General features: G+C 41.3%; 1 protein-coding gene across 3 annotated transcripts in view; it reads right to left on the reverse strand.

Moving 5' to 3' along the window:
- Positions 1–269: 269 nt before the first annotated feature.
- Positions 270–26,426, reverse strand: part of LOC111966016 (RNA-binding motif, single-stranded-interacting protein 2) — a 49,860-nt gene continuing 23,703 nt past the window's right edge. Inside the window, exons 2-14 of one of the 3 annotated variants that reach the window (XM_023990483.2) lie at positions 26,187–26,344; positions 17,134–17,192; positions 16,682–16,773; positions 10,830–10,987; positions 3,538–3,617; positions 3,002–3,111; positions 2,717–2,760; positions 2,345–2,438; positions 2,095–2,145; positions 1,680–1,790; positions 1,320–1,397; positions 832–919; positions 270–359 (exon numbers count right to left, since the gene is read on the reverse strand). In XM_023990483.2, the coding sequence (XP_023846251.1) occupies positions 839–919; positions 1,320–1,397; positions 1,680–1,790; positions 2,095–2,145; positions 2,345–2,438; positions 2,717–2,760; positions 3,002–3,111; positions 3,538–3,617; positions 10,830–10,987; positions 16,682–16,773; positions 17,134–17,192; positions 26,187–26,344 (1,116 nt within the window). In that variant the 3' untranslated portion in view covers positions 270–359; positions 832–838. Of the gene's footprint in view, positions 375–831; positions 920–1,319; positions 1,398–1,679; positions 1,791–2,094; positions 2,146–2,344; positions 2,439–2,716; positions 2,761–3,001; positions 3,112–3,537; positions 3,618–10,829; positions 10,988–16,681; positions 16,774–17,133; positions 17,193–26,186; positions 26,348–26,426 lie in introns of all 3 variants that reach the window. The other 2 variants (XM_023990470.2, XM_023990479.2) reach the window with 2 other exon arrangements.

Consider the following 26,426-nt stretch of genomic DNA (forward strand, 5'->3'; position numbering starts at 1 on the left):
CTGAAACTCCAGAATGCTTTTAAAAAATAAGAATTTGTTATTTTACGTGCACAAAAATAACGTTCTGTGTCATTTCCCCCTTTCCAAATTTGTTTCCTTGTTTTACTTTGTTTATTTTTTCAGTTATCAAAAGAGATCAAAGCTTCCATTGCAGAAGGCTCCCACCTTTGGCTGATTGACTCTTGAAGAAGAGAGAGGAAAAGTCCAGACAAAATAAGCATGTCAACTTCTTTTTCAAAGCACACACGTATTCCTTTTGTCAACGGTGTTCAAGTCTGGTGCTAACAGAGCTCTGTTATCTTCTTGTAGAGAACCAACCCTCTGTGGTTCAGTCAGCAAGATGGCCTCCTGACCCCGAGCTGCAACACACATACCTACCTCTGTCACACTACACCTTTTACATAATAGATGTAACATACAATATTTCATAAGTCTACATACTTTCCATATCATTATTTATCTGTGTAAATCAGTATATTTCCAGAATGCTGATCAATAAGTTCACTCAGAATTTTTTACATTTTCTTTAAGGTGGTCAATATCTGACACGCTTTTGATTTTTTTGTGAACTAACAAATTGGCTCCTACATGCAATGTTCTGACATGAAGCTAGTAGGGAGGAACAAGAAATAAGTAGTAATGTACCCCGAAACTAAGTTAGCAAATACAGTGTGGAACGAAAATATTAACACCCTTGATAAAGATTATCAATAATGACTGTATAAAGTAAATAATTCAAATACTGAGCAATATTGTATGCCAAAAAAATGGGACCAAATACTAAACGTTTGACTACTTTATTTATAGACTTGATGTTTGACATAAACCTACCTTAGCTTCACTTGGTGTGCTGGTAGGAGTAGTTTGTGTGTTCTGCAGGTGTCTCCATAGCAACCTGTTGCTGTTGTCCTCCGTTCTCCTTCAATAAAAGGAAGGAAATGGAGTGGAACAGTATTAATAGGTCCCTGAGTTGAAAGAAACACCCTATTGTCATCCCTTTAAAGGAATACTTCAGGATTCCTGTATGAAGGAAGTTAGAGGTAGTTTAGTTTCGCGAGCCAATGCTAATTAGCGTTAGCGCAATGAATGGAAGTCTATGATATCAACTAGCATGTTATCAGTTACCATAGACTTCCAGTCATTGTGCTAACTCTAGTTGGTAATTTCTACGAGCGCTAACAGCACGCAGAGACATAAAAATGGTATCCACAAGTTCATCTGACTCTGGGGAAGTAGATAAAGTAGATTGCCAAAATTCGGAAGTATCCCTTTAATTAGTTCCGCATAGTTAATGCTTCTGGTGTTGGTTCGGGTCTTACCTCTACAGGGACACTGGAGGGAGGCACTGGTTGGTACTGGGGGATGTATGTCCCCTGCATAGTGTTGGCAGGCATATACTGTGACAGGATGAGAAGAGAAGAAACCATCAGTCATTATTACTGTGTAGAGATCCAACGTCAACAGGCCCCACAACATCATGCAGCTGAGACATAGGCAACTGCTTTTCTTTTCACTTTCAACTGCAATTCAGTACAACTCGATTGACCTTAACTCCATTCAGGTTCGTTCAATGTGTTTTAGTCTTGAGATGAGACTAAGGGACCAAAGGAGAGGGGGTATCTGTGGGGTGTTGAAGGGAGTGGAGGGGGAGATGGAGTGGGTATCTGTAGGGTACTAACCGTGCCTGTGCTGCCCAGAGATAGGTGGCTGAGCTGCTGGGTCATGGGGCCCATCATGGAGGTGGGCTGGATAGACATGGCATGGTCCATGGTTGGAGTCAGGACTGTGCCCTGGGAGAGAGTGAAAGGGAGGGAGAGAAAGAGGGTGAGTGGAGACAGAGATAAGTGGAGAGAGGAAGAGAGAAAAGAGAAGGACAGTAAGCCAATAAATCAGAGACATGATTGTAGAGAGTGACAGAGAGATAGAGGGAGAGAGGGGAAGAGAAGATAGAGAGGAATATAAATAGAGACAGAATGACAAAGAGAATAAGAGCGAGAGAGATAGATGAGCAGAACTTCAAGCTAACCAAATGTGGAGGGAATAGTAAGGAGGAAACTTTAGCAGCAGAGGTAGAGAATACTATTTACTACTCACTGCAGGCTGCATGAGGTACGACTGGTGGTGCATCCAGGAGGGACTATGTAGCTGGAGAGAGAGAAGAGGAAAACACAGGATCTTTACACAGAAACACACAGGGGAATGAGTAGAGATGAAATCTGAATCCGGACAGGAATTACAAATAACAATAACAATGACATAGCTCCAATGGCTACAGAGATTTCCTCCTTCATGTGTTTGTGAATGGCGGTTTGGTGATGGTGTGTGTGTGTGTTCTATGTCTGACCTGGTAAGATGAGACTGGTGAATGCATGTAGGGAGAGAGGGACGTCTGGGCGATCATCCGGTTTGGGGTCAGACTGTAGGGTGACGAATAGAACCTGCACAACATACACACATCAAGACATGCATGTCAGAAAAATTCTTACAAAGGATTTACTCTAAAATGAATGAGCATAAATAATAAGAATGTATAATGGCTTGTGCATGAAAGTTATTATAAAATGATTGAACTTTCAGTTAAAACTACAGCTCAATAAAATAAACTAGTGGTGTAATGCCTCCTGCATCCACCAGGTGTCTCTGTTTAACAGGGACAGAACTCCTGACTGATGTTTTTTTGGGGGTGGGCTGACTATTTTTGTCTCTCTGTACTCACCCATTCTGTAAGGCTGTGGGGTCATATGCTAACGTCATCCCTCCCTGGGACAACAACACAAAGAACTCAGAATAAAAAGCCATGAAGGTCACATAATCACAGATATGCACAAATAGAATGTTTAGTTAGGTTAAGAATGTTTAGGGTTAGACACACAATCCTATCTCTGGGAGATCAGATTCCAGCTCTCTCTTGCTTTGACAATGACCTTATTTAGAACATGCAGTCTCTAATTCCAAAAAGGCAATTCATGAATGCCTCCACCCGTGAAATCAAGCCTCTCACCGTCTCTCCATCCCTTGCCCAGGGCCTGCCATTCTGAAGGTACTTCCCCTGATTCTGCCTCTTTTTCTGTCCCCCGTCTGCAAACTTGCACAATAATGGTTCCGGGGGCACTGTGGGAGAGAGAAACTGATGGAATCAGAGGGGGAATTATGTAGGAGGCAAGGAATAACAATCCAGTGGAAGAGTTGAGGGGGGAAACCAGGAGCCTGGGATCAGAGACCAAGGCCCTGTTCAGACAAAACCCCTAGCCCCTAACTTCTAGATACTTGTGGAGATCTGAGGGGATTCAATAGGTTTAAGCAATATGGTGTTATCTCCACATTGCCCTCTGACAGATGGAAGTTTTTGCCATATTGCTTATACCTGTCCAATCCTCTCAGATCTCTGAAAGTTTTTAGGGGGTAGGGGATAGCAATTGTTTCTGGATACARCTCTCGATCTGCCATCTGAAGTAAATAACTGAGGATCATGTGGTATCATAACATCTGGGCATGGTGGAGAACACATAGATGAGACAGGTAGAGAGATCTGCTCACCTGGAACTCCTGGTGGAGTCTTAATAAATTTCCCATTAAAATGTTGAATAATGGCTTCGCACTTTTCTGTGGACTCCATCCTGAAACACAGTCAAACATTCAAGCCCATTAATCAGAGAGACCCTGGTGTGACCCCTGTTGCTGCTGATATAGCATGTACCTATGGCTGCTAGTGGATCATTCCACCAATTAGGTGCCTTTTGAGTAGTGTAACTTGGATCATTTTTGTATTTTATTTCACCTAATTTGAACATTCTGCCATATCAAGAGGTTAACTTAAAAAACAAATGCTCTAGTGAGTGCCAATTAAGTGCCAAATAAAGTAACAGGGTAGTTTTCCACCACAAAATGTCAAAAAAGAGAAGAACCAGCTAACCTGCTTTTACACTATGATTTGACTATTATATGTTCAATGTTTTTTTTGAAGAAATTATTTAAAAAGGAACAGTTTCACCATATTAAAACGAGAGTTAAGTTCACAAAACAAGGTTGACCTTAAAATGAGGGACCGTTTTTTTGTTTTTACCTTAAAATGAATCACTAATCACATCAAATAAATAATAATCTTCAGAAATGACTTTGTCAATGCAACAACATAACTAGGGCTTTACAATTATGGTGAAAACTCAGAGGACTGTGGGGTTAAATGGGCTTAAATCTTCCTAGAAGTCATCGAGGGTCATTAGCACTAGCAAGTCGTTTTCATATAAAAAAAATTGTATTTATAGAATTTTCTATACTAAAGTGGTCTATACTAAAGGGCACTTAATTTAACAGGTTTTTAAAACGCTATATTTGTGTACTCATTTCATTGAACGACCCTAATGTAGCATTAAGCTTTAGCATGTAGCTTTAGTATAGCTGCTGGTGTAGCATGTAGCTATTGGTGTAGCATGTAGCATGTTGCTAAAGCTGCTGCTGGTGTAGCATGTAGGGCCCAATTCCGACACGAGTTAAGCATGCATAAATCAAACGTAATTTCCTTTTTATGCACTTTTCTCTCTATGCGTACAGTGCCTTCAGAAAGTTTGCACACCCCTCAACTTTTCCCACATTTTGTTTTGTTACAAAGAGGGATTCAAAGGGATTTAATTGTCAACGAACTACAAAAAAACACTAATATGTCCTGTGTGAATTTAAGTATGCTCGCTCTAATTCTCTCTTTCTATCTTTCCCTCTCTCGGAGGACCTGAGCCCTAGGACCATGCCTCAGAACTACCTGGCATGATGACTCCTTGCTGTCTCCAGTCCACCTGGCCGTGCTGCTGCTCCAGTTTCAACTGTTCTGCCTGCGGCTATGGATCCCTGACCTGTTCACCGGACGTGCTACCTGTCCCAGACCTGCTGTTTTCAACTCTCTAGAGACAGCAGGAGCGGTAGAGATACTCTGAATGATCCGCTATGAAAAGCCAACTGACATTTACTCCTGAGGTGCTGACTTGTTGCACCCTCGACAACTACTGTGATTATTATTATTTGACCATGCTGGTCATTTATGAACATTTGAACATCTTGGCCATGTTCTGTTATAATCTCCACACGGCACAGCCAGAAGAGGACTGGCCACCCCTCATAGCCTGGTTCCTCTCTAGGTTTCTTCCTAGATTTTGGCCTTTCTAGGGAGTTTTTCCTAGCCAACGTGCTTCTACACCTGCATTGCTTGCTGTTTGGGGTTTTAGGCTGGGTTTCTGTACAGCACTTTGAGATATCAGCTGATGTAAGAAGGGCTAAATAAATACATTTGATTTGATTTTGATTTGATTTAATATCTCTTGATTAGAGTATTCAACCCCCTGAGTCAATACATGTTAGAATCACCTTTGGTGGCGATTACAGCTGTAAGTCTTTCTGGGTAAGTATTTAAGAGCTTTGCACACCTGGATTGTACAATATTTGCACATTATTCTTTAAAAAATGTTTTTATCGCTGTCAAGTTGGTTGTTGATCATTGCCAGACAGCCATTTTCAAGTATTGCCGATTTAAGTCAAAACTGTAATTAGGCCACTCAGGAACAATAAAATCCAGTGTATATTTGACCTTGGGTTTTTGATTATTGTCCTGCTGAAAGGTGAATTTGTCTCCCAGTGTCTGTTGGAAAGTAGACTGAACCAGGTTTTCTTCTAGGATTTTGCCTGTGCTTAGCTCTATTCCTTTTCTTTTTATCCTAAAAAAAACTCACTAGTCCTTGCCAATGACAAGCATACCCATAATGTGATGCAGCTACCACCATGCTTAAAAATATGATGAGCGGTACTCAGTGATGTGTTGTGTTGGATTTGCCTCAAACATAGCGCTTTGGATTTAGGACATAAAGTTAATTTCTTGCAAATGTTTTTGCCGTTTTACCTTAGTGCCTTATTGCAAACAGGATGCATGTTTTGGAATATTTTTTATTCTGTACAGGCTTCCTTCTTTTCTCTCTGTCATTTAGGTTGGTATTGTGGAGTAACTACAATGTTGTTGATCCATCCTCAGTTTTCTCCTATCACTGTCTGTAGCTGTTTAAAGTCATCATCATTTCCTTCCTCTCCGGCAACTGAGTTAGGAAGGAAACCTGTATCTTTGTAGTGACCTGGTGTATTGCTATAACATCCAAAGTGTAATTAATAACTTCACCATGCTCAAAGGGATATTCAATGTCTGTTTTTTTTTGTTGCTGTGACGGAGGTGTGTCTACAAATACGTCGTATTCTGACCTTAATTCTTAATTCCCTAATAATTCCATCACCTTTTACGTGCCAGGAAACCATGAATATGTCTGCACGGGACAGATTTCTTCACCCTGCTCCCGCAGCTTTTCATACCACACCCGTCCAAATAGCTTAGGGTAAATGACCATTGATTCTCACATGGCTCATTATATTAAGCTATCGGTATTACTGGGCTATATCAACCAATATGCTAGGTGTAGTTTGAAGAGAGTTGGAAACGTGCACTTTCTCTTGAGATATTTTTATACCCTACCTTTAAGGAGTGGGATGATTTTCAGACGGAGACAAATAACGATGATCAATATTTATTTCTAGGCAATGTAGTAAACTATAGCCTAATCATAGTTAGGAAGTACATTTCCTTGAAAAGATAACTGCCAGTGATTCTCCGCCCATGAATAGGCAACTTACTCTATTTCAATGAGACCCCAAATACTGTATACTAGGCAGACTTGATCTCACACGCCCCAACCAGGAGAGGAAAGTTACTGAAGTTGAAGCAGTGAATTCGGAATGTGAATAATGTGTCAAAGTTGTGCTTTTAATACAATAGGTAGGCCTAGGCTAACGCATACAAAGCAGAAAGTCTACCGTTTTCAAATAATCTGGGGGACAGCAAAGCATCCCAAAGTCATCTGTCTGACCACCCGCTCCCACCTGCAGCATGAAAAATGAAGACCGCTCCGCAATGATCTGCCATGACCCTCTAAACTGAAGCATATCAACAGATCGACTTTCGCAAGGTAAACTATATGAAATGCTTTGCGATTATGCATAATTTAAATTGTATAGCGTTTTAATTGCAGGGATGGGCAGTCTCAAAGGTCTTATTATTAAAGGCTCCCCGACTCCCTCTGTTTCCTATTTCTATCATGTTAAATATTAGCCACTATCAGTATCGATCGTCAGTGGGCCTAATAACAACACATATTCAACTGCCAATTTACTGTTAGTTCCCTTCAGTTGGTATAGCCTAGATTATCATTCAATTTAATTCCATTGTTCCGTTTACCTTCATTTGCTTGCTCTGTAAACGCAGTCACGGCCATGTGGTTGTTGCGGATAGGGCTGTTGCAGTACTGGCGGTCATGCGTCATGAAGGCAGTCAAATTCCACGTTACCGTTTAGTCACGGTAATTAGGCTTTTCCAAGCTCTGATGCTGCTGGTTATTAGTAACCTACCAAACTTGCTTACTGCCTGGTACTCAGCACTCTATTGTCCCTCAAATCACTCTGGCATCAATGCAAATGTATTCGAAAATCTAATCAAACACTTCATGAGAGCCCATGAGCTCATGTTGCACAACATTTCAATAGGCTAGGCAATTGCGGAGAAACAGAGTGATGGCCTCTATTAAAAAGAGGATCCCATCAGCTTTCTATAGGCTAGGCCTACTATATTTATTTCTCAACTTTCCTACTATTAAGCACATTGCTTATATTTACAACAGGATTATAGCCTACCTGGCTGGCATGAAAATAAACCAAGGGGAAAAGCGTCCTCCATTCGCTATTTAAGTGCAYAGATGACATGTATTTATTCCGCTGCCCCAGTTTCGATACAGGTGCATGATAATGGTCCGTTCTAAATCAAAACAAATTTCATACATATATTAAATAGTATGTGTAAAGATTAAATCAAGAATAGTCTGATGGGTGACAACATTAGCATATCACTTGTGAATTATATATTATCACTTGTGAATGATGCCAAGCATAAGAAACAATGCCTTTTTTTACAACTTTTTCTAATCATAGTCTCACACCTCATGTAGCCTAGCCCATAGGCATATATGTTTTAATAAGGTTTGTATCACAACTAAGGTGGCTAAATAACTTCCTAAATTTAAGCACATGAATCCGCTTTACAAGGGTTGTGGAGCCTAACTGGCATATAAAAGCAGCTCTTGAGTTTCACGTTTGGGGAAGATCATTTTTACCATAACAATGCACCTTTATAATAAAAATATTACATGCATAATTGCATTTGCGGTCACTTTTGATAATGGTGTTTTCCGCTGATAGAAAATCTACTACCATGTGTACATCGCTGTGCTTATAATGTGAAGAAATTGCCTAATAGTTTACCAACATTTTAAGCTAAACGTTCTGATCTGTTGCGTCAGGCTCATTGCGCAAAAAAGTTGTTGTTGATGCTAGTGGTTGTATTCATTTGGGATCTCTCTCATCCCACAACTGTCCCAGACTATGTTTGGAATATTTATTTATCGCACAGAATAGAATAGGTTGACCTTTGTACTATGTACTTTGTTCGTTAAGCCTACTCATATTGTTGGCTGACGAAAAGGACTTCCAATATCTTCAATATGCACCTTGGAATTGGATAAGGACGCGCGCCGCTGCGTACCAGATCTGTCTGTCTTTACTTGTATCCTGTGCGAAAGACCCGATCACGTGATGGAGCACGCAGCACAAAGGGAGAAGCGCTCAACGGCCACTGGCCGCAAAAGGCATGGATTTTTTTAGGGTGCATTACGGCCACACAAAGGGAATGCTGCCGTGAAATTATCAAGTGCTTGTCAAATTGTGAATGAGTGACTGATGTAGTGTGTACAGCCTGTGAAAAAAACTAAGCGGAGCTCGTGCCTTTCAAATAATCATTAGAGTCACATCATGCAGCCTTACAATGTATTAAAAATCAAAACATATAGCCCAATGTTTGTAGAATAACTAAAGTTACATTAATAACTCTAAATTAAGCATATAGGAATACCTATTTCTTTGTTAACTGCTCAACATAGAATAACCGCATGTGCACACTCCCTCAAATCCTTTTGGAGAAAATATCCTTTCTACTTTATTCAGCTTACATGCTGACTATACCGCTCGGGTCGCGTGTGCGAGCGTTGCAAAATCGCGCACATCAACGAGCATCTGCGTAGTCAGGCACTAAAATATAACTTGGTTCATCTCCTCATTGGTTTTTAGGAGCATATACCCACGTGGGTGATTGAAAGATGAACTGAGGTCCACACTCCAGTCTAGTTGGTGGTGGTAATGCACCTTAAAGTTGGTTGCCAACCGCCATACAAAGTCCAAAGAAGAAGAAGTCTGAAGGAGGAGAGATTACTAGAAAACAAACTTTTACCCTTTTATCTGTGGATTAATTGTCAGAGTAGAAGACCTTGTGTATTTCAGGTAAAATAACAACCCAATGTTTATATCCCAGGACAAATTAGCTAGCAACAGCAAGCTAGCTAGCTAAATAGCCATAAATGTTTAATGATTTTCAACCTGTCCCAAATTAATATAGTTGATTAAGAGTTTGTTTTGATATTTCAACCTGTGTGTCCTGATCGTGTCTGGTGTGTGGGGACAAAATCAACATGTGCACGATGGTGCACACGGACGCATGCGGTCTGGTCAGCAAGTTAGTTCAATTGTATTCTTCATACTATAAAATAATATAAAATAATACCACGGAAATCTAAGCAATCTTGTCTGCTAACTGAACTATTGTAGCCCACAGCCATTTGGCATAGCCACATCAGGACCTAACATAAGGACAACTCAGAGTATGCTATTCTGTTCTTCTGAAATGAACTACATTTTCTTTATATCATGTTTCTTTAGACCTGTCTAAAATAAGTAATGGATTTATTGTGAAGGTGTAGGCTMTATTACATGGATTTATTAGACTTTTAAAATGTAGATGTTCCAAAGGTCTGCATGTGTGGAAGCAAGGAGATGCTAAATGTGTTTATGTTAATTAACGGTGAATTACAGTGAGACTGACAGTTATTTGCTTGACAATCACCAGCTGAYGATATTTCGTGACCRCCAAAGCCCTAATTGCGGATGATCATTAGTAACAGTTGATAATATAAAAAAAGACATGTAGGCTAACTCAATCGTTATGGAGCAGAGCGCAGACCAAGCCATAACAGTTTGAACCCGACGCATGGCGCAATACATGGCTGTGTCACACAGTTCAATGGTTAGTGCAGGCAATATATTATGGTATAGCCTACTATTGTACACTACTCTCCCTATTATAATTCTATATACACTAATCTTCCAACATTACCATGGGTTAAAGAACTGAATGTGGTAATTTTCAGAATGATTCAAACCACTTTTCTTTCGTGCGTAATGGCTCTCCAACTGTTTTTTCATGATTCATAAATACTTTCCTGACCCTACATGATCTACCAAAGGGAGCTGAAACGGAGTCGAATATGCATATATTTASATGGCTTTCTTTCATTAATACCTAATATTCTGAACCTTTTCTCTTGATATATTCTATAGTCTGTCGAAAAATTCTAACTAAAAGGTACACCGTATTTAAAGGGATGGCTTAAGATAAATGTACTGAAAACCCTATTGAATGAAAACCTCACAAGAAAGTTTGTTGGCCAGCAAGCGGGAGGGTTTTCAGCAGTTGAATTACATTTATGCAAGGAACCACACCTGCAAAGCCTGTCACGCACCTTCATAAGGTAAGTCTGAATTCCAACTACTGAGAAGTGCATAGGAAAGGCGTGAGTAAAAAAAAGCGTAATTTCCTAAATGGGAATAGGGCCAGTAGTGTGTAGCATGCTATTGCTATAAAGTACCTGGCGAAACCCACGCCGCGGCTGGTCCCGATGGCGTCGCGGAGGATGCGTGTGGAGATGACTTGGCCGAAGGACTTGAGCATGCTCTCCAGTTCCTGCTCATCCATGGACACAGGCAGGTTGGAGATGTACAGGTTGGTGGGGTCCTGCTCCTGTTGCTGCATAAGAGAAACACACATAAATCAGTGTAATCACAAACAAAGAGGGTTTACATTCACTGTTTAAAATCTAGTTGACATTTTTGTGATGTAATGGTTATGAAAGATATAAGATATAACAAGTTCATACAGTATGCATTGCCAATGGTTTTTGGACTGAATGTGGGTTGTATGTGAGTGCTTTTCACCTCTTAAAAACACATAGAACTGCTGGAAAATGTAAGCATTATAACAGAGAAAAAGTATGTGGAAATGTGGAATGACTGAGAAACAGCCCAAAACAGAAGAATGAATAAAAGGAAGAGGAATGCGAGACGATTCTGATTCCAGGGCTCAAAAGTGAAACCTTGTGTGACTGTAGAAACAGGCAGGAAACCAGGCGTGAAGTTAAGAGTTCGCACAGCAACAGGAGCTTGGCAACCAGGCAAGTAGGGGCTGGGCCAAACAGAGGGAGGAGGGGGGCGGAAGAGGGAGCTTCAACAAACATAGGGGAGAGGAGAAAGGGAAGGAACACTCAGGAGGAAGGAAAGACGAAGGAGGAGGAGTGGATGATGGGGAAGAGAAGTGTGTTTGTTCATAGGAGTTGTTCTTCCATCACGGGTTGAACTCTCTCCCATGGGAGTCCTCCCTTTTTTCTCCATCTCATTCACTAGTCTCTCTCTCTCTCTCCTGATACAGTCTATCCCACAGTCTCTTCTCTATCACAAATCRCTTTTATGCAACGTTTGAGAGACCACAAGGGAAGAACAACTTGTTATGAAATGTGATAGTGAATACCAGGTTACCAGGTCCATGTCCCAGGCAGGGAGTAATAGAGAGGATATGGGCTTATTTTTAGAGTGTTTAAAGCTAGCGTTTCAGTCTAGTCAAGTCTAAATTCCAGTTTCACGCACACATCGTCATCACCAGTCAAAAACACCACCCACACCAGTGACACCAAACTGTATGACTACACTACATCCCACTGTTCACTCCTTCTTACTCCAAATATACAGGTTCAAGCAACAGACCTGTAATTCCACACGTATCTCTGTTGAACCATAAGCAAAGAGTCAGCTTGATACCAAGTCAGACAGGAGAGTGGTAGGACACAGGTAGCTGCCTACTGGAGCTTCAATTTTCATCCCAAATGGCACCCTATTCCCTATGTAGTGCACTACTTTTGACCAGGGCCCTGGCACTATATAGGGAATAGAGTGCTATTTGGGACRAACACTCAGTTTCACAGCGGGTTGAGCAGGAGTTGAGCTAGGTGACCATGTCACTCTGTTGATCTGACAATAAGGAATTCCTGGGTGGATTTATGGCACTGAAGCATGTCAAGCCATACGGTGAAAAAATACATTTTAAATACAGTACCAGTCAAAAGTTTGGACATACCTACTCATTCAAGGGATTTTCCTTATTTTTACATTGTAGAATAATAGTGAAGACATCAAAACTATGAAGTAACACATATTGAATCATGTAGTAGCCAAAAGTGTTAAACAAATCAAAATCTTTTTTATATTTTATTTATGTATTTTTTATTTCACCTTTATTTAACCAGGCAAGCTAGTTGAAAACAAGTTCTCATTTACAACTGCGACCTGGCCAAGATAAAGCAAAGCAGTGCGACACAAACAACAACACAGAGTTACACATGGAATAAACAAGCGTACAGTCAATAACACAATAGAAAAAAAGAAAGTCTATATACAGTGTGTGCAAATGGCGTGAGGAGGTAGGCAATAAATAGGCCATAGTAGCGAAGTAATTACAATTTAGCAGATTAACACTGGAGTGATAAACGAGCAGATGATGATGTGCAAGTAGAGATACTGGTGTGCAAAAGAACAGAAAAGTAAATAAAAACAATATGGGGATGAGGTAGGTAGATTGGGTGGGCTATTTACAGATGGACTATGTACAGCTGCAGCGATCGGTTAGCTGCTCTTGAGTTTCTTCAAAGTAGCCAACCTTTGCCTTGATGACAGCTTTGCACTCGCTTGGCATTCTCTCAACCAGCTTCATGAGGTAGTCACCTGGAATCCATTTCAATGAACAGGTGTTCCATGTTTTATTTCCTTAATGCATCTGAGCCAATCAGTTGTGTTGTGACAAGGTAGAGGTGGTATACAGAAGATAGCCCTATTTGGTAAAAGACCAATTCCATATTATGGCAAGAACAGCTCAAATAAGCAAAGAGAAACGACAGTCCATCATTACTTTAAGACATGAAAGMCAGTCAATATTGAACATTTCAAGAACTTTGAAAGTTTCTTCAAGTGCAGTCGCAAAAACCATCAAGCGCTATGATGAAACTGGCTCTCATGAGGACCGCTACAGGAAAGGAAGACCCAGAGTTACCTCTGCTGCAGAGGATAGGGTCATTAGAGTTACCAGCCTCAGAAATTGCAGCCCAAATAAATGCTTCACAGAGTTCAAGTAACAGACACATCTCAACATCATCTGTTCAGGGGAGACTGCATAAATCAAGCTTTCATGGTCGAATTGTTGCAACAAAAAAACACTACTAAAGGACACCAATAATAAGAAGAGACTTGCTTGGGCAAGAAACACAAGCAATGGACATTAGACCGGTCGAAATCTGTCCTTTGGTCTGGATTTCTTTTGCCTTTTTCCTTTTGGTARKYCGTCATTGTAAATACGAATTTGTTCTTAACTGACTTGCCTAGTGAAATAAAGGTTAAATAAAAAATAAAAAATGATGTATCCTWTAATATAGAACACATGGATAATTCAATAAATCTAATTTTCAATAAATCTGTTTTTACACAGAGGCTTGCATAGCATTTTGACAGTTCGTACACATTTAAAGGCATTACATGCTTTTGAGGAAAGATGTAAATGTATCTACATTTATTTTAAAAACTTTTTACGTGACGTTAAACATATTGGAATGTAGTTTTTTTCCCCTTCGCCTGGGAACACACAGCAGCCTGAAACATGTCTCATTGCCACTCTGATTAGCCTGGCCTCCCACGTGATTTAGCTCCTTAACCAGGATTCAACGTGTCAAGAGGGAAAGGCCAATTTCTGGGATTTAAACCACATGGGTGGTTAAGGAGACACTTCCTTGTTRTGCAACTTAGTGGCACTGTGAGCAGTCGTATAGATATGACTGACTGAGGCAACCTTCTGTGATAAAGGGTCAGAACAGAACAAGGCTTTGTTTGACCCTTTGTTTATAWCTCAATTTGTCCATCTAATCCTGTTCTGCATGCGGGGCCAACATTTTTAAAAGGCTCCTCTGACGCAGATGCTCAAATGATGTTGGGACCACACCCAACCACAAGTTAAATTGAATCTCTTCATTGCTCTCTCTTTCTCTCTCTCCCCTGGTAACACACAACCCTTGAATATCTCAGTAGTCTATTGGCACTACCCAGAGATAGTCAGAGATATATCATAATATATTTTGTTCTAATTAAAAAATAAAATAAAAAGTTTGACCATAACTACAACATTTTCAGCAACGGTTACAGAAGCTTTTTACCTGCTATGACTGTGATGTGTTTTCTTTTATCAACCTTGGTTGAATGCACTGACTGTAAGTTGCTAAGGACAAGAGTGCCAGCTAAATGACCAAAATGTAAAATGTAAAAATAAAAACTTGCAAAGAACACTGGGAAATATGTCACTGGGTAATTACAGTAATATGCTGTAATTGTAACTGGTACTGTAAATTAGATCACAGTAACTGACTTGATACTGGAAATTAGATTACGGTAACATTTTTGGAACTGTAAAAAGGATTAGAGTATCTGTACTGTAAAATTAATTACAGTAACTTACTGGCAAATTACTACCAGTAAGTTACTGTACATTTTACAATAAATGTTTTACAGTGCAGGTCCTGGTCAAGCCAGTCTGTCGAGGTGTTGTTCTTGTGTGTGCGTGTGTGTGCGCGCGTGTGTCTATGTACCAGGCAGGTGGTGCGTGAGGCTCTCAGAAGTAAAAAGCAGTCTATTTCTATCCCTTTCCATTGTTTCCCTGTCCGTAGCCAGCCAGCCCATAGCCAAAGACACTCCTCTGTAGAGACGACTGACTGGCTGGGAGTTATGATAACGCTCAGCATGGCCCACACTTTTAAAGAGTCAACGCAATGGAAACATGACAACAACATGACCAACATTCAGTGGAAGTACAAGGAAAGAACCTAACCTAATGCCATAGTATTTGATTTCAGTTTCTGATTTTAAAAAACACAGTTTTAAATCAGGAATGCACAAATCCGGTTGTCGCCAGTGCCAGAGAGTTATACCTGGATAACCTGATGACCTAAGCCCAGGTCAGAAGGCCAGGACATGATGCAGAAAAGCTCACCATAGCTCACAGGTCCAAATGGTATTTTAACAGGGCACTCTCCTCTGTTTTGTCCACTACCAACTCCTCAGTTATACTGTTTGGGTAAGTTAGGCCCTTGTGTTCTAATACAGTGAGTATTTGGATACAATATCTGGGTAGCAGGAGTGATTTGGTGGACCCTGATGTTCAGTTGCAATGGCTCGTCTGTCTTAATTCTGAAGTGAGTGAATTCATTCCATCTGTAGTAGTGAAGTGACTTGGGCCCCGTTGTTTGGGTGTGGACTGAGAGCGTGGCTGGAGCGGAGTGAATGAAGCCATATAGCGAATGCCCCGTGCCCAGACACTAACCCATGCAGGCACAGGGCAGCTCATTGTCCCCGGCCCATTGACGGCGGGTGCGGTGGCACACTCCCCAGGGCCCTCTCAATGGGGGGCCTGAGAGGCACAGAGGGATCAGCTTAATGGGCCCACAACAGCCCCTTTGACTGCAGACACCCACACAAAGAGCTCATAACAAGGCCCACAGCAGGGGCCGCTTAGCAGGACACATACAGCCAGCCAGACAGAGGAGGAGGGAGAGAAAGGGATAGGTGGGTGGGGCAGGTAAAGGAAGAAGAGAGAGGAGTAGGGAGAGAGGGATAGATGGGCGGGGTAATGAAGAGGTTGAGGGAAAGGAGGTTGAGATACTAAAAGAAAGAAGGGGAGAGAGAAGGAGGGAGAAGGATATGTGAGAGAGAGGAAGGGTATGGGAGATGAAAAGGGGCAGAGGGAGATGGGAGAAAAGAGGTGAAGCGGAGAGAAGAGGAAGAGAGGGAAGAGGAGGAGAAACGACCAGTTCCATGTCATCTGACAGACTGCCTGTCTAATCCTGTGACCTCTTCAACCTCCCTCTCTGCCTGCCAGTCAACTGCCAGCTAATGAAAGTAAACACACCTCTCCATAACCTATGGCAGTTTGTCTTGAGACAGTGCCAAGAGGGCACTTACTGCCAATCAAGCCATAACAACATACAGTAAAAGAGCTCACATTTGATACCACTGAGAATGTGGGAGGGAGTGTGTTTGCATGTACACTGCATTATAGGAATGTCTATGCTTTTTGTGGTTCAATATAGACACCAACTTGGCTGGACTAGCTGTCAATTCATCATCAAATCAAAGGAAATCCATCATCCAATCTGAGAGAAATTCTTTGAAAGTCGAGTTTCTTGGTACATTTGGCAATAAAATAAAGAGAGTGAGGCAGGAAGGAGTCTAGCAGAATTGTAAAGAGTCACATTGAAGTAGATGTGATTGATCTCATAATACAAAATAATATAATAATAGATCATGTGTATCTGTGAATATGAAGAGTGTGTGGAGTTGATTTAAATGAGTGTCTTACCTTGGCCATCTGAGCCTGGACTCCACTGGACTTCAGGGCGCTCACCGCTTTCTGGGCCGCTCCCGGACTGTCGAAGTCCACGAAGCCATAGCCTACACAACACATATACACACACATTTCCTTACAGTCATGAATGTGTACATCGTTTTCATGATTGATGAATGAATTTGCATTCAAAATGGTTGTTAGATAAACTACAGGTTCTTGAGGTCTAAAGACATTCCGTGAAATTACAAGAGCTTAGTGCATCTGTAACCAGACTAATAAAAAATATATATTTCATATAGCCTAATACAGTCTAATATTGTACAATACAGCTGTGATCAAGTTTTGAAGTCCATAAGTCCATGATATTGTTTAAGGAGACAACACAACACTACGATCTCTCCAGGTTAAATGTCAGTGGCATCTGTGTCATGAACCAAACAACCTGTTGAACTCTGAACTCTCACCTTTGCACTTGTTGGTGGTTTTGTCCAGGATTGCCTTCGTGGACACAATCTTCCCATATCTTCAAAACCAAAACACAAAAACATGACATCAGATCATGTGCAGAGAAGGTGACTATCGGATATTTCGTGGAAGCTCTCTACACTTCCTTCGGCTGAGTAATTACACACCCACATACATGCACGCACACACCCATTCCCAAGGCTGTGGTTAAGGTGTAAACCTGAACCATACACGCTCTTCGACTCAATTGTGCTTATTTAGTGTGATCTCTACTGGTGCAGAAACACACCTGTCTGTTCTCTCACCCCTCCTCCTCTTTGTCTGTGGGGTTGAGAGGTGGAGGGGTGATGGAGGGGGTGTACAGTAACCGTGTTCCCTGGTGTTGTTTTCAGCTGGCAGGAGAAAGAGCCCCAGGGCCAAAAACAATTTGTTCTGGGCTTGTCTTTATCCCTGCCTGTTCGCTCTGATTCCTCAAAATACACACACACAGGTGCTTTTAGCAATGCAGTTGCTTTCAAGTGTATTGGGTTGCACAAAAACAGTCAGTGGGAAGCCAGAAGTTAAGTACAATTCCATTTCAACTTACTGTGGAGTTGAACGGGGAGCTGGGCAGGACGGTTGGTCCTTATATATATATATGAACCTTTATTACACCGCCTAACAAGCAAAGTATGACATGTGTTCTACCCTCTTCTGTCTTTGAGTCTCTAGTGACTCTTGTCAAGGARTGACAGAGGGAATTCGAGACAGAATATCTAAAGGATCGTATTATTAATTAAACAGACTCACTTCCTTTCTGCTTACCTCATGTCAAAATAAATGACCCCCACAAGTTCTACATTTTTTGTTCACATATGGCGCATGTGCAGGACTTTTATTTTGAGTAGTTAACCAGCCTTATCAGACTTGCCCGGTGTGTTCATGGTTCGCACATGTGAGGTGCAAAGGGCAGTGGACACTGGCGCTACCTCGCTCTACTATGAGCAATAAGGTTCATGAATTGAAGAGCAAACTGAAGTGAAGAGGAAATTCAGAAACTCTTGGAGGGCAGTGGAAGCTGATAAATGGGGTTCTTTAGCCTATTGTTAAAAATATAAACTAGCCCATGCTTCATCAGGTTTTAATATTGCAGGCGGCAAAATGAAAAAGGCTTTTATATATTTCAAAATGCCCCCATCCTTAATTGCTGAACAATTAATCAAATGGCCACCCGGACTATTTGCATTGACCCCCTCCTCTTTGTTTTTACATTGCTACTACTCGCTGTTTATTATCTATGCATAGTCACTTTACCCCTACCTACATGTACAAATGACCTCAACTAACCTGTACCCCTGCACATTGACTCAGTACTGGTACTCCTTATAGTCTCATTATTACCTCAACTAACCTGTACCCTTGCACATTGACTTGGTACCGGTAGCCTCATTATTGTTATTTTAGGATGCAACTTTTTGTTATTTTTTTTTAACCTTCGTTTATTTAGTAAATATAACACTATTTTCTTAAAACTGCATTGTTGGTTAAGGGTTTGTAAGTAAGCATTTCACAGTAAGGTCTACACCTCGTGTTCGGAGAATGTGACAAATAAGATTTGATGTGTTCAGGATCCAATCAGAATGGAAATACAAGTCAAAACATGATTTAATTGGTAAATAACTTGCAAAAAATCAGACCAATAGCCAAGCTGTATGTCATTTTAAAATGTATAAAAGCTTCGGTAATTTTTCATTTGTAAAATCCAGAAGAAGGCTAATGAGTTGGTTTTACCTTTAACAACATAGAAAAATATTGATCAACTTCCACTGTTCTCCAAGAGTTGCTGAATTTCCTCGTCAATTTCACACGTGAGGTGAAATGTCACAAAGACTTTGCCACGATGCATGCCACTCCGATAATGATACAAATGTAACAACAGCCAGGTCCCACCAGACACGAAACAAAGATACWAATGTAGCAACTTTGCTCCCAAACCCATATGAACAACTAGAATTTTACCATTCAATGTATTATCTGGGTGAGTATTTTTCTAAGTGCACTGGGGCTACMAAATATGAACAAGCATAGGCCTACGCAACTTACATTTGAGCAATTTAGAGGCCTGAATGCATGGTCCTCTGTAGTTCAGTAGGTAGCATATGGGGCTTGTAATGCCAGGATAGTGGGTTTAATTCCCAGGACCACCTATATGTAAAAATGCATGCAGGCATGACAGTAAGTCACTTTGGATGAAAGTGTCTGCTAAATGGAATATATATATATACATATGTAATTAGACACCATCTGTCCTGTATAGCCATCTGATAGTATAGAAAAATAGATTCTTGTTAATAGGCTATAACACAACCTTTGTTTCTGGTGGTGCTCTTGTGCCAGGAAGGGTCCCCGAAATGGACAGAAATATTGTCCAGAAAAGGGCATACTTTCCCACACCCATGAGCAAAAGTATATTGTTGTCCACACAAATAATTTGTGTGGTTTCATGAGAAAATAAACATAACATTATATGATATATATGTACCATGCAGCCAAAATGAAAGCCAACATTTGATGTTTAGTAAAACAGTTTAAATTAGAACATAAATGTCTACTGGAACAAAATAATATAAATAAAGCCCACATAATAAAATATAAAACAGTGTTCAGCAATCTAGTCTAGAATAGGAAAGTTAAAGTACTGCTTAGTAGAGTTGTAGTATGCGGATTAACTTTAAAGCACAATGGTATAAGAAATAAAAATGAATATCAGAAGTGGGATTGGAAGCCACGCCTCCATGGGAGAATGCAACCTGAACGCAGCCCCTTAGAGAAGTCAGGATGGCCGAGCCTCTCTCTCCTCTCTCCTCTCCCTCTCTTCTCTCTCTCTCTCTCTCTCTCCTCTCTCTCTCTCTCTCTCATCTCTCTCTCTCTCTCTCTCCTCTCTCTCTCTCTCTCTCTCTCTCTCTCGCTCTCTCTCTCTCTCCTCTCATCTCTCTCTCTCTCTCTCTCTCTCTCTCTCTCTCTCTCTCTCTCTCTCTCTCTCTCTCTCTCTCTCTCTCTCTCTCTCTCTCTCTCTCCTCTCTCTCGCTCTCTCTCTCTCTCTCTCTCTCTCTCTCTCCCTCTCTCTCTCTCTCAGGCAGATTTTCTTTCATTCCTCTGTTGGTTAAGGTAAGGCTTGGTAGTTGGGGGAATCTGATCCTAGATCTGTGAATAGGGAGCAATTTTTACCTTTAGCCATATGTCCACAACCATACAAAAACACTCAATACCGACTTCTTGGTGAACAGACAGCTGTAGGATCTTAATTTGAGCCAGTTTGTTACAGCAATCCTGTACACTACAAGTTTTAAAAGTCCTGCATTGCAGGAAAGTTAACCTGCAACAGGGTGATCAAATTAAGATCCTACATCTGTAGGCTCTCCACCATATGAGYGTGGATAAGCCAGTGGAGGACTGTTCAAGGTGTGCAATATGCTATTATTTCCAGATCCTATTCCCATAGGGTGGCGCTCAATTGGCCCAGCGTCTTCTGGGTTAGGGGAGAATTTGGCCGGGGTAGGCMGTCATTGTAAAATATATATATTATATATATATTTATCTTTTTAAACCCTACTGTATACTGTACGTGACAGGCAGCATGGCTCAGCTGTTGATAGGAAAGCTATATGTTGATCAAACAGATAGGAAGAGAGGCACACCCACACATAGCCAATACTGCAAGTAAAGAAAATCATATTACTATTAATTATATTGCATGGTTAAAGGCTCTGATTTTGGGGGGATACATTAATCCACATAAAGCCAGATTTCCATTCCTCCTTTGATATCCTCATATTACATGAATGGACTTGGAGTGCCTCATCCCATACACTGCTGCAATAAGCACGTATCAAACTGTAGAACAAACATAACTGACATTTGAATTAGAGCATTACAAGAGTGTTACATAAAGTGTGTGTGTGAGAGAGAGAGAAATGGCTTGTGTTGTTGTTGATAAATTCAGACATTCTGTCGAACAATAAGGTTGTGAGGTGGTAACTCTCTGACCTCCCTCATACCTCCACTTCATCAACAGTTGTTGTAAAGGGTGTGAGTAGTTGGTAGGGTGGGGACGATAGGGGGGAAGAAAGTCTTAGCCGTCAACTCTGACCCACTTACAGGCCTGTGGCATTCTTTTCCCAGAATGCCATGGTATTCTTTTCCAAGTCAATTAAGTTTCCCCTCACTGGTTGGCCTTCTTCTCAGTCAATCCCCCCCACCCCCCCCCCACCACCCCACCCCCACCAACACCCCCTTCTCCAGCCCATATTACACAACTCCACCCATCCCTCTCCAACTTGATGTCAATCTCCAGTCTTTTCCCTGTTAAGTCCCTGATTCTGTTTTTATAGCAGTAAAAAAAGTATTCATCATTTCTAGGTCACTCACTGTGCACTTATCCAAACAATGAGATCAGGATGCATCCAAACTGGTCCCTACTAACAGAGGATGTGTCTGCGTCCAAATGATCTCTTCTTCCCAAAGTGTGCACTTGTATACTTCCATTCAATAATTTGAAAGGAAATATGGTGGAAACTCTCACTAGCCCATGCCTCCACCAATACAACGCTTTTAAGATAAATATAAATAATTGGGATGCACCCAGTGTGTGTCCACATTGTTGTTTCTGTGTCCCAGTCTCCCGTGCCTGACCCCCTACCTCCTGTAAACCCAGTCCATTAGCCCCCACTACTTCCTCAGAAGGTATGAGGTAATAGTAGAATGGAGTGGTTTGCTGGTGCCTGGGCTGGATGTTATGGTGTGTGTGTGTGTGCCCATTATGCGTGCCCTTGATGCTTCTGGCCATGGTTCCTAATGTATCCATCTTTCCTGATTGTTCATTCAACACTACAACACATTCATCTCCAGGCTTGCTGAATGGTAACAGTCTTTAAAAAAAACGATGATAATTTTTTTTACCCCTTTTTCTCCCCAATTGGTAATTACAGTCTTGTCTCATCGCTGCAACTCCCGTACGGACTCGGGAGAGGAGAAGATCGAGAGCCGTGCGTCCTCCGAAACACAACCYAACCAAGCCACAATGCTTCTTGTCACAATACCCACTTAACCCGGAAGCCAGCAGCACCAATGCGTCGGAGGGAACACCATGCACCTGGCGACCGTGTCAGCGTGTACTGCGCCTGGCCCGCCACAGGAGTCGCTAGWGTGCTATTTTTTCCCAGTCTCTGCTTTTTCCTAGCCCTCCTGGTTTTGACCCTTGCCTGTCCTAACGCCGAATCCGCCTGCCTGACCACTCTGCCTGTTCTGACCTCGAGCCTGCCTATCCCCTAGTACTGTTTGGAMTCGGACCTGATCACCGAACCCCTTGAATAGACTGGACATGCCAAGAGATGAGTTTCGGATTGGTCTGCCGTGTAGCATCTTCTGTCTATAAAATGAGCTGCTCGTTATGTGTAGATAATCCTTTCTACTGCAGTTTTTTTTCGGGCAACGGTGGCATCCGTAACGACAGGGAGAAAGATCTGATTCTTATGGCATTGCACACGGTCAGTATGAACCAGAGTGACTTGACACAACAGGCCAAGCAAGCTGTACAAACAAAATGGAAATGATACAGGACGTCTTATTTACTGAAAGGGGTTGCAGTCTGCCGGGAAGCGTTCATCCATGTATACGGGTAAGAATCTAGCTACAGTTTCAKATATTATACTTGACTAATTTTAGCAGAAAGTTGTTTTCATTGCAAGCTAAAGCTAGCTAACTAGCTAACACTGAAACAATTTTGGTTAACTTTAGCTAGCTATGATAATCGGTTTGTATTGCTAGAACTCTATGGATTAGGATTATGGTTGATCTTTAGATATATAGCTAAACAAAGACTCCACTTCGCTTGATTATTACATGACACGTCAAGTTATTCAAGTGTGTCTGACGGTGATTACGGCCATCTATTGTATAATAATGCTAAAATATTTGTATCTGGAATTTGTCTTTCAGCATCAGTAGAACACGCCTGACTCTCCTCCACCAGTCTTGATTTGATTATTCAGTCTTGACACTATTATTCGGACAATGTAGAAAATTGTAAAATAAAAGAAAAACCCTTGAATGAGTAGTGTTTCTAAACGTTTGACCGGTAGTGGATGTGGGGAACATCCTTCCAAGGACTGTTGTTAAAATGAATTCCAGTTGGAAGGCTGCGGTTGAAGAGGAATGCCCTAAGAGTGTCGCCAAAGCTGTCATCCAACGGCAAAGGTTAGCTGTACCTTGGAAAGACATCTTACTAAAATCATTATTTTGATTTTGATTGTAACCCTTTTGTTGGTTTTACTACCATGATTTTCATATGGAAATTTATCTTAAGTTTTGATGTCTGCACTATTACTTCTAACAATGTAGAAAATAGCAAAAATAAAGAAAAACCCTTGAATGAGTAGGTGTGTCCAAACTGTTGACTGGTACTGTATATGCTAAACTCCAGTCATGTATGACAMATATAATGTAGGATAATTCATATTAACGTCTAAAGGCTTGATTCTGTCATTCAGATAAGAGAGAAGGGCCTGTGTCTGTAGCGCACCACAACAATCAGCCACCTTGCCTCTGAACGGAGGCAGTCAGTTTTTTTACTATTTAACCAGAAACAAAATTGTTTAAAACCTGKACATTCTTTTTGTCAATTTGATGCATGCCGACCATAGGAATGTTAAGGGGATTCTTTTCTGAACATTTCCTCATATACCATTGAAACAAGTAGGGTTATTTCTCTCATGTTCTCAACTTCCTTTCATTGTTCAGCAGCCAAAAGACACAATCCTAGTCATATTTACAACCCATGCAAGTTGTTGCTTCTTTAGATCTTCCYTCTTTCTAAAGGATATTTTAATCTCTGTCATATGAAACCACTCGCATTTGCGTTGTGCTTTGTGGAACTGCGTTTTCCTGCGTTCCTTTCCTTTTTTGGGCATTACGGCCAGGGGGCAGTGGCGGTCAAGGTAGTACATGCCGCTGGGAAATTAAAGGCCTGATATAGCAAATATGATGTCATTTGGGACGCATCCTAGGTATTTTGATGGCCCAGATGATCATAGAGTCCTCCTCTAACCTCTCTCCCACTCGACAGGAGCTTAAGTATATGTTTACAGAAATAAATAATTCCTGGAACAAACCAGCCAAACCAGTTTGTTATCTATCTGCAATACTCCACTGGTTTATTCTACAGGAGACTGTGACTGTTACACTACTGCTGGAGTGAGGAACTATAGGGAAACGCTTCTAGGATTTGAAGAAAGGGTGCTTTACCTGCGTGTGTGGAGAGAGAGAGAGAGAGAGAGAGAGAGAGAGAGAGAGAGAGAGAGAGAGAGAGAGAGAGAGAGAGATCAGGTTACAGTGTACACTCAGCCCCGGTGCTCTGTCAGGAGAGAGCAGTATAAGTGTGTGTGTGTTGTTTGTATGCAGTGACTTGTTGGGTGTGGGTTTTGATTTTCCCCCTCCCTCCCTCCCTCCCTCCCTCCCTCCCTCCCGTTAACCTCTATTTATTTTCTTCTCTGTTTTTATCTGTGTTTAATCCCCTGTTTTTTTCTTCACACACATTTCAAATGGACAGATACATACTTGGTAAAAACTGATTCAAATTCTTAATTTGGACTGGGGTGAATACAGTTGTTTCCCGGGGGCAGGGTTGGGGAGAAACTGATTACATGTAATCAATGACGTAATCTGATTACAAAAAAACGAACTAATCAGTTACGTTACCAGCAAATATATTGTAATCAGATTTGATACTTTTGAAAAAAAGATATAATTACTTCTTGAAYTACTTTTAAATTCAGAAAGRATGTACATTGACACCTTTCTGTTTTCTCAATGACATTCAATAAATTATTGAAAAAAGGCACAAGTTTAAGTTTGTTCCACCTGAGCGAGTCTGACCACAAGTCAGAGACTACTATGACTACACAAAAATGCATTTGATGGATCCTTTTTGTCTTMTTTTAATGCCGCTTAAGGGGAAAGTAATTCAAAAGTAACTGTAATCAGATTACGTTACGGAGTTTGGGTAATCCAAAAGTTACGTTACTGATTACAATTTCACAGGTAACTAGTAACTGATTACATTTAGAAAGTAACCTAGGTATCAATTCTATGAAACACCCACTTGATTACATTCGATGTTCATAGTGTCATTATGTAAATTATGTGATTATAAAGAATAGCTTGTTATGAAGTTAACATCCATGCCCTTCCAACTCTGCCCAAGGCTGAACAGCACCACCCAATCCTTTTATTTTCAGCACTTATATTGTGAGTCTGTAATGTGCATTGTACCTGAAACAATTGACGGCCTTGGTGCGTGCGTCAGGCAACTTTCGCCAAATGTGACATGGCAGCCCTGAGAGTAAGCAATATCCAGCCACAATCCTTGTCGCAACACGTGTAGGTTGTATCGCCAACCATAATGCAGCAAAGTCAACAAGTTCTGATCTGAGGGTAGGCTTACTGAATATGGAGGTAGCCTGATAGTAATAACTGTAGCCACTTTGTGGCAAAGCAGCACCTGTTGAAAAACTCCACTAGAAGTCACCCGTGGACACAGATCTAGGATCAGCTTCCTGCTCCCATTCTAACCCTAACCACCAGGATGAAAATACCAAAATTATCTTACATAATGTGTCTAAGGGGCTATTTCACCATACTCCTAACCTAAATGTGTGTTTGTGTGTGTGTATATCAGGGGGTTAGGTACAGCACAAGACACTTTTCCATTTTGTAAGGATTAATAAAGTACTCYTCTTCTACATCAGTGTCTAGGGCAGGGGTGTCAAACTAATTTATATGGAGGGCCTGGTGCCTGCTGGTTTTTGGGTTTTCCTTTCAATTAAACCTAGACAACCAGGTGAGAGGAGTTCCTTACTAATAAGTGACCTTAATTCATCGATCACGTGCAAGGAAGGAGTGAAACCCCGCAGACACTCAGCCCTCTGTGGAATGGGTCTGACAAATGTGGTYTAGGGGAAACTTCACCCTACCCGTGTAAACGAAGGCAGACAATGAGGAGGAGAAGAAGACTTACGGCTGGCATAGCTTGACCAGGTCCTGGTCTGTGGTCCCGGGGTGAAGACCGCGGATGTACAGGTTAGTTTTACTCAGTTGTTCCCCTCCCCCGCCACTGTTGTTGCTGTTGGTGTTGGGACTGGGGGGTGCCATCTGGTGGCCGGAGGACACATAGGCCTGCTGGAAACAGAGAGACAATTATATAGGACACATACGCATGCTGAGAACACAGGGAGAGAGAGAGATGGAGAGAGAGAGG

This window comes from Salvelinus sp. IW2-2015, linkage group LG1, assembly GCF_002910315.2.
Source record: "Salvelinus sp. IW2-2015 linkage group LG1, ASM291031v2, whole genome shotgun sequence".
Taxonomy (NCBI): Eukaryota; Metazoa; Chordata; class Actinopteri; order Salmoniformes; family Salmonidae; genus Salvelinus; species Salvelinus sp. IW2-2015.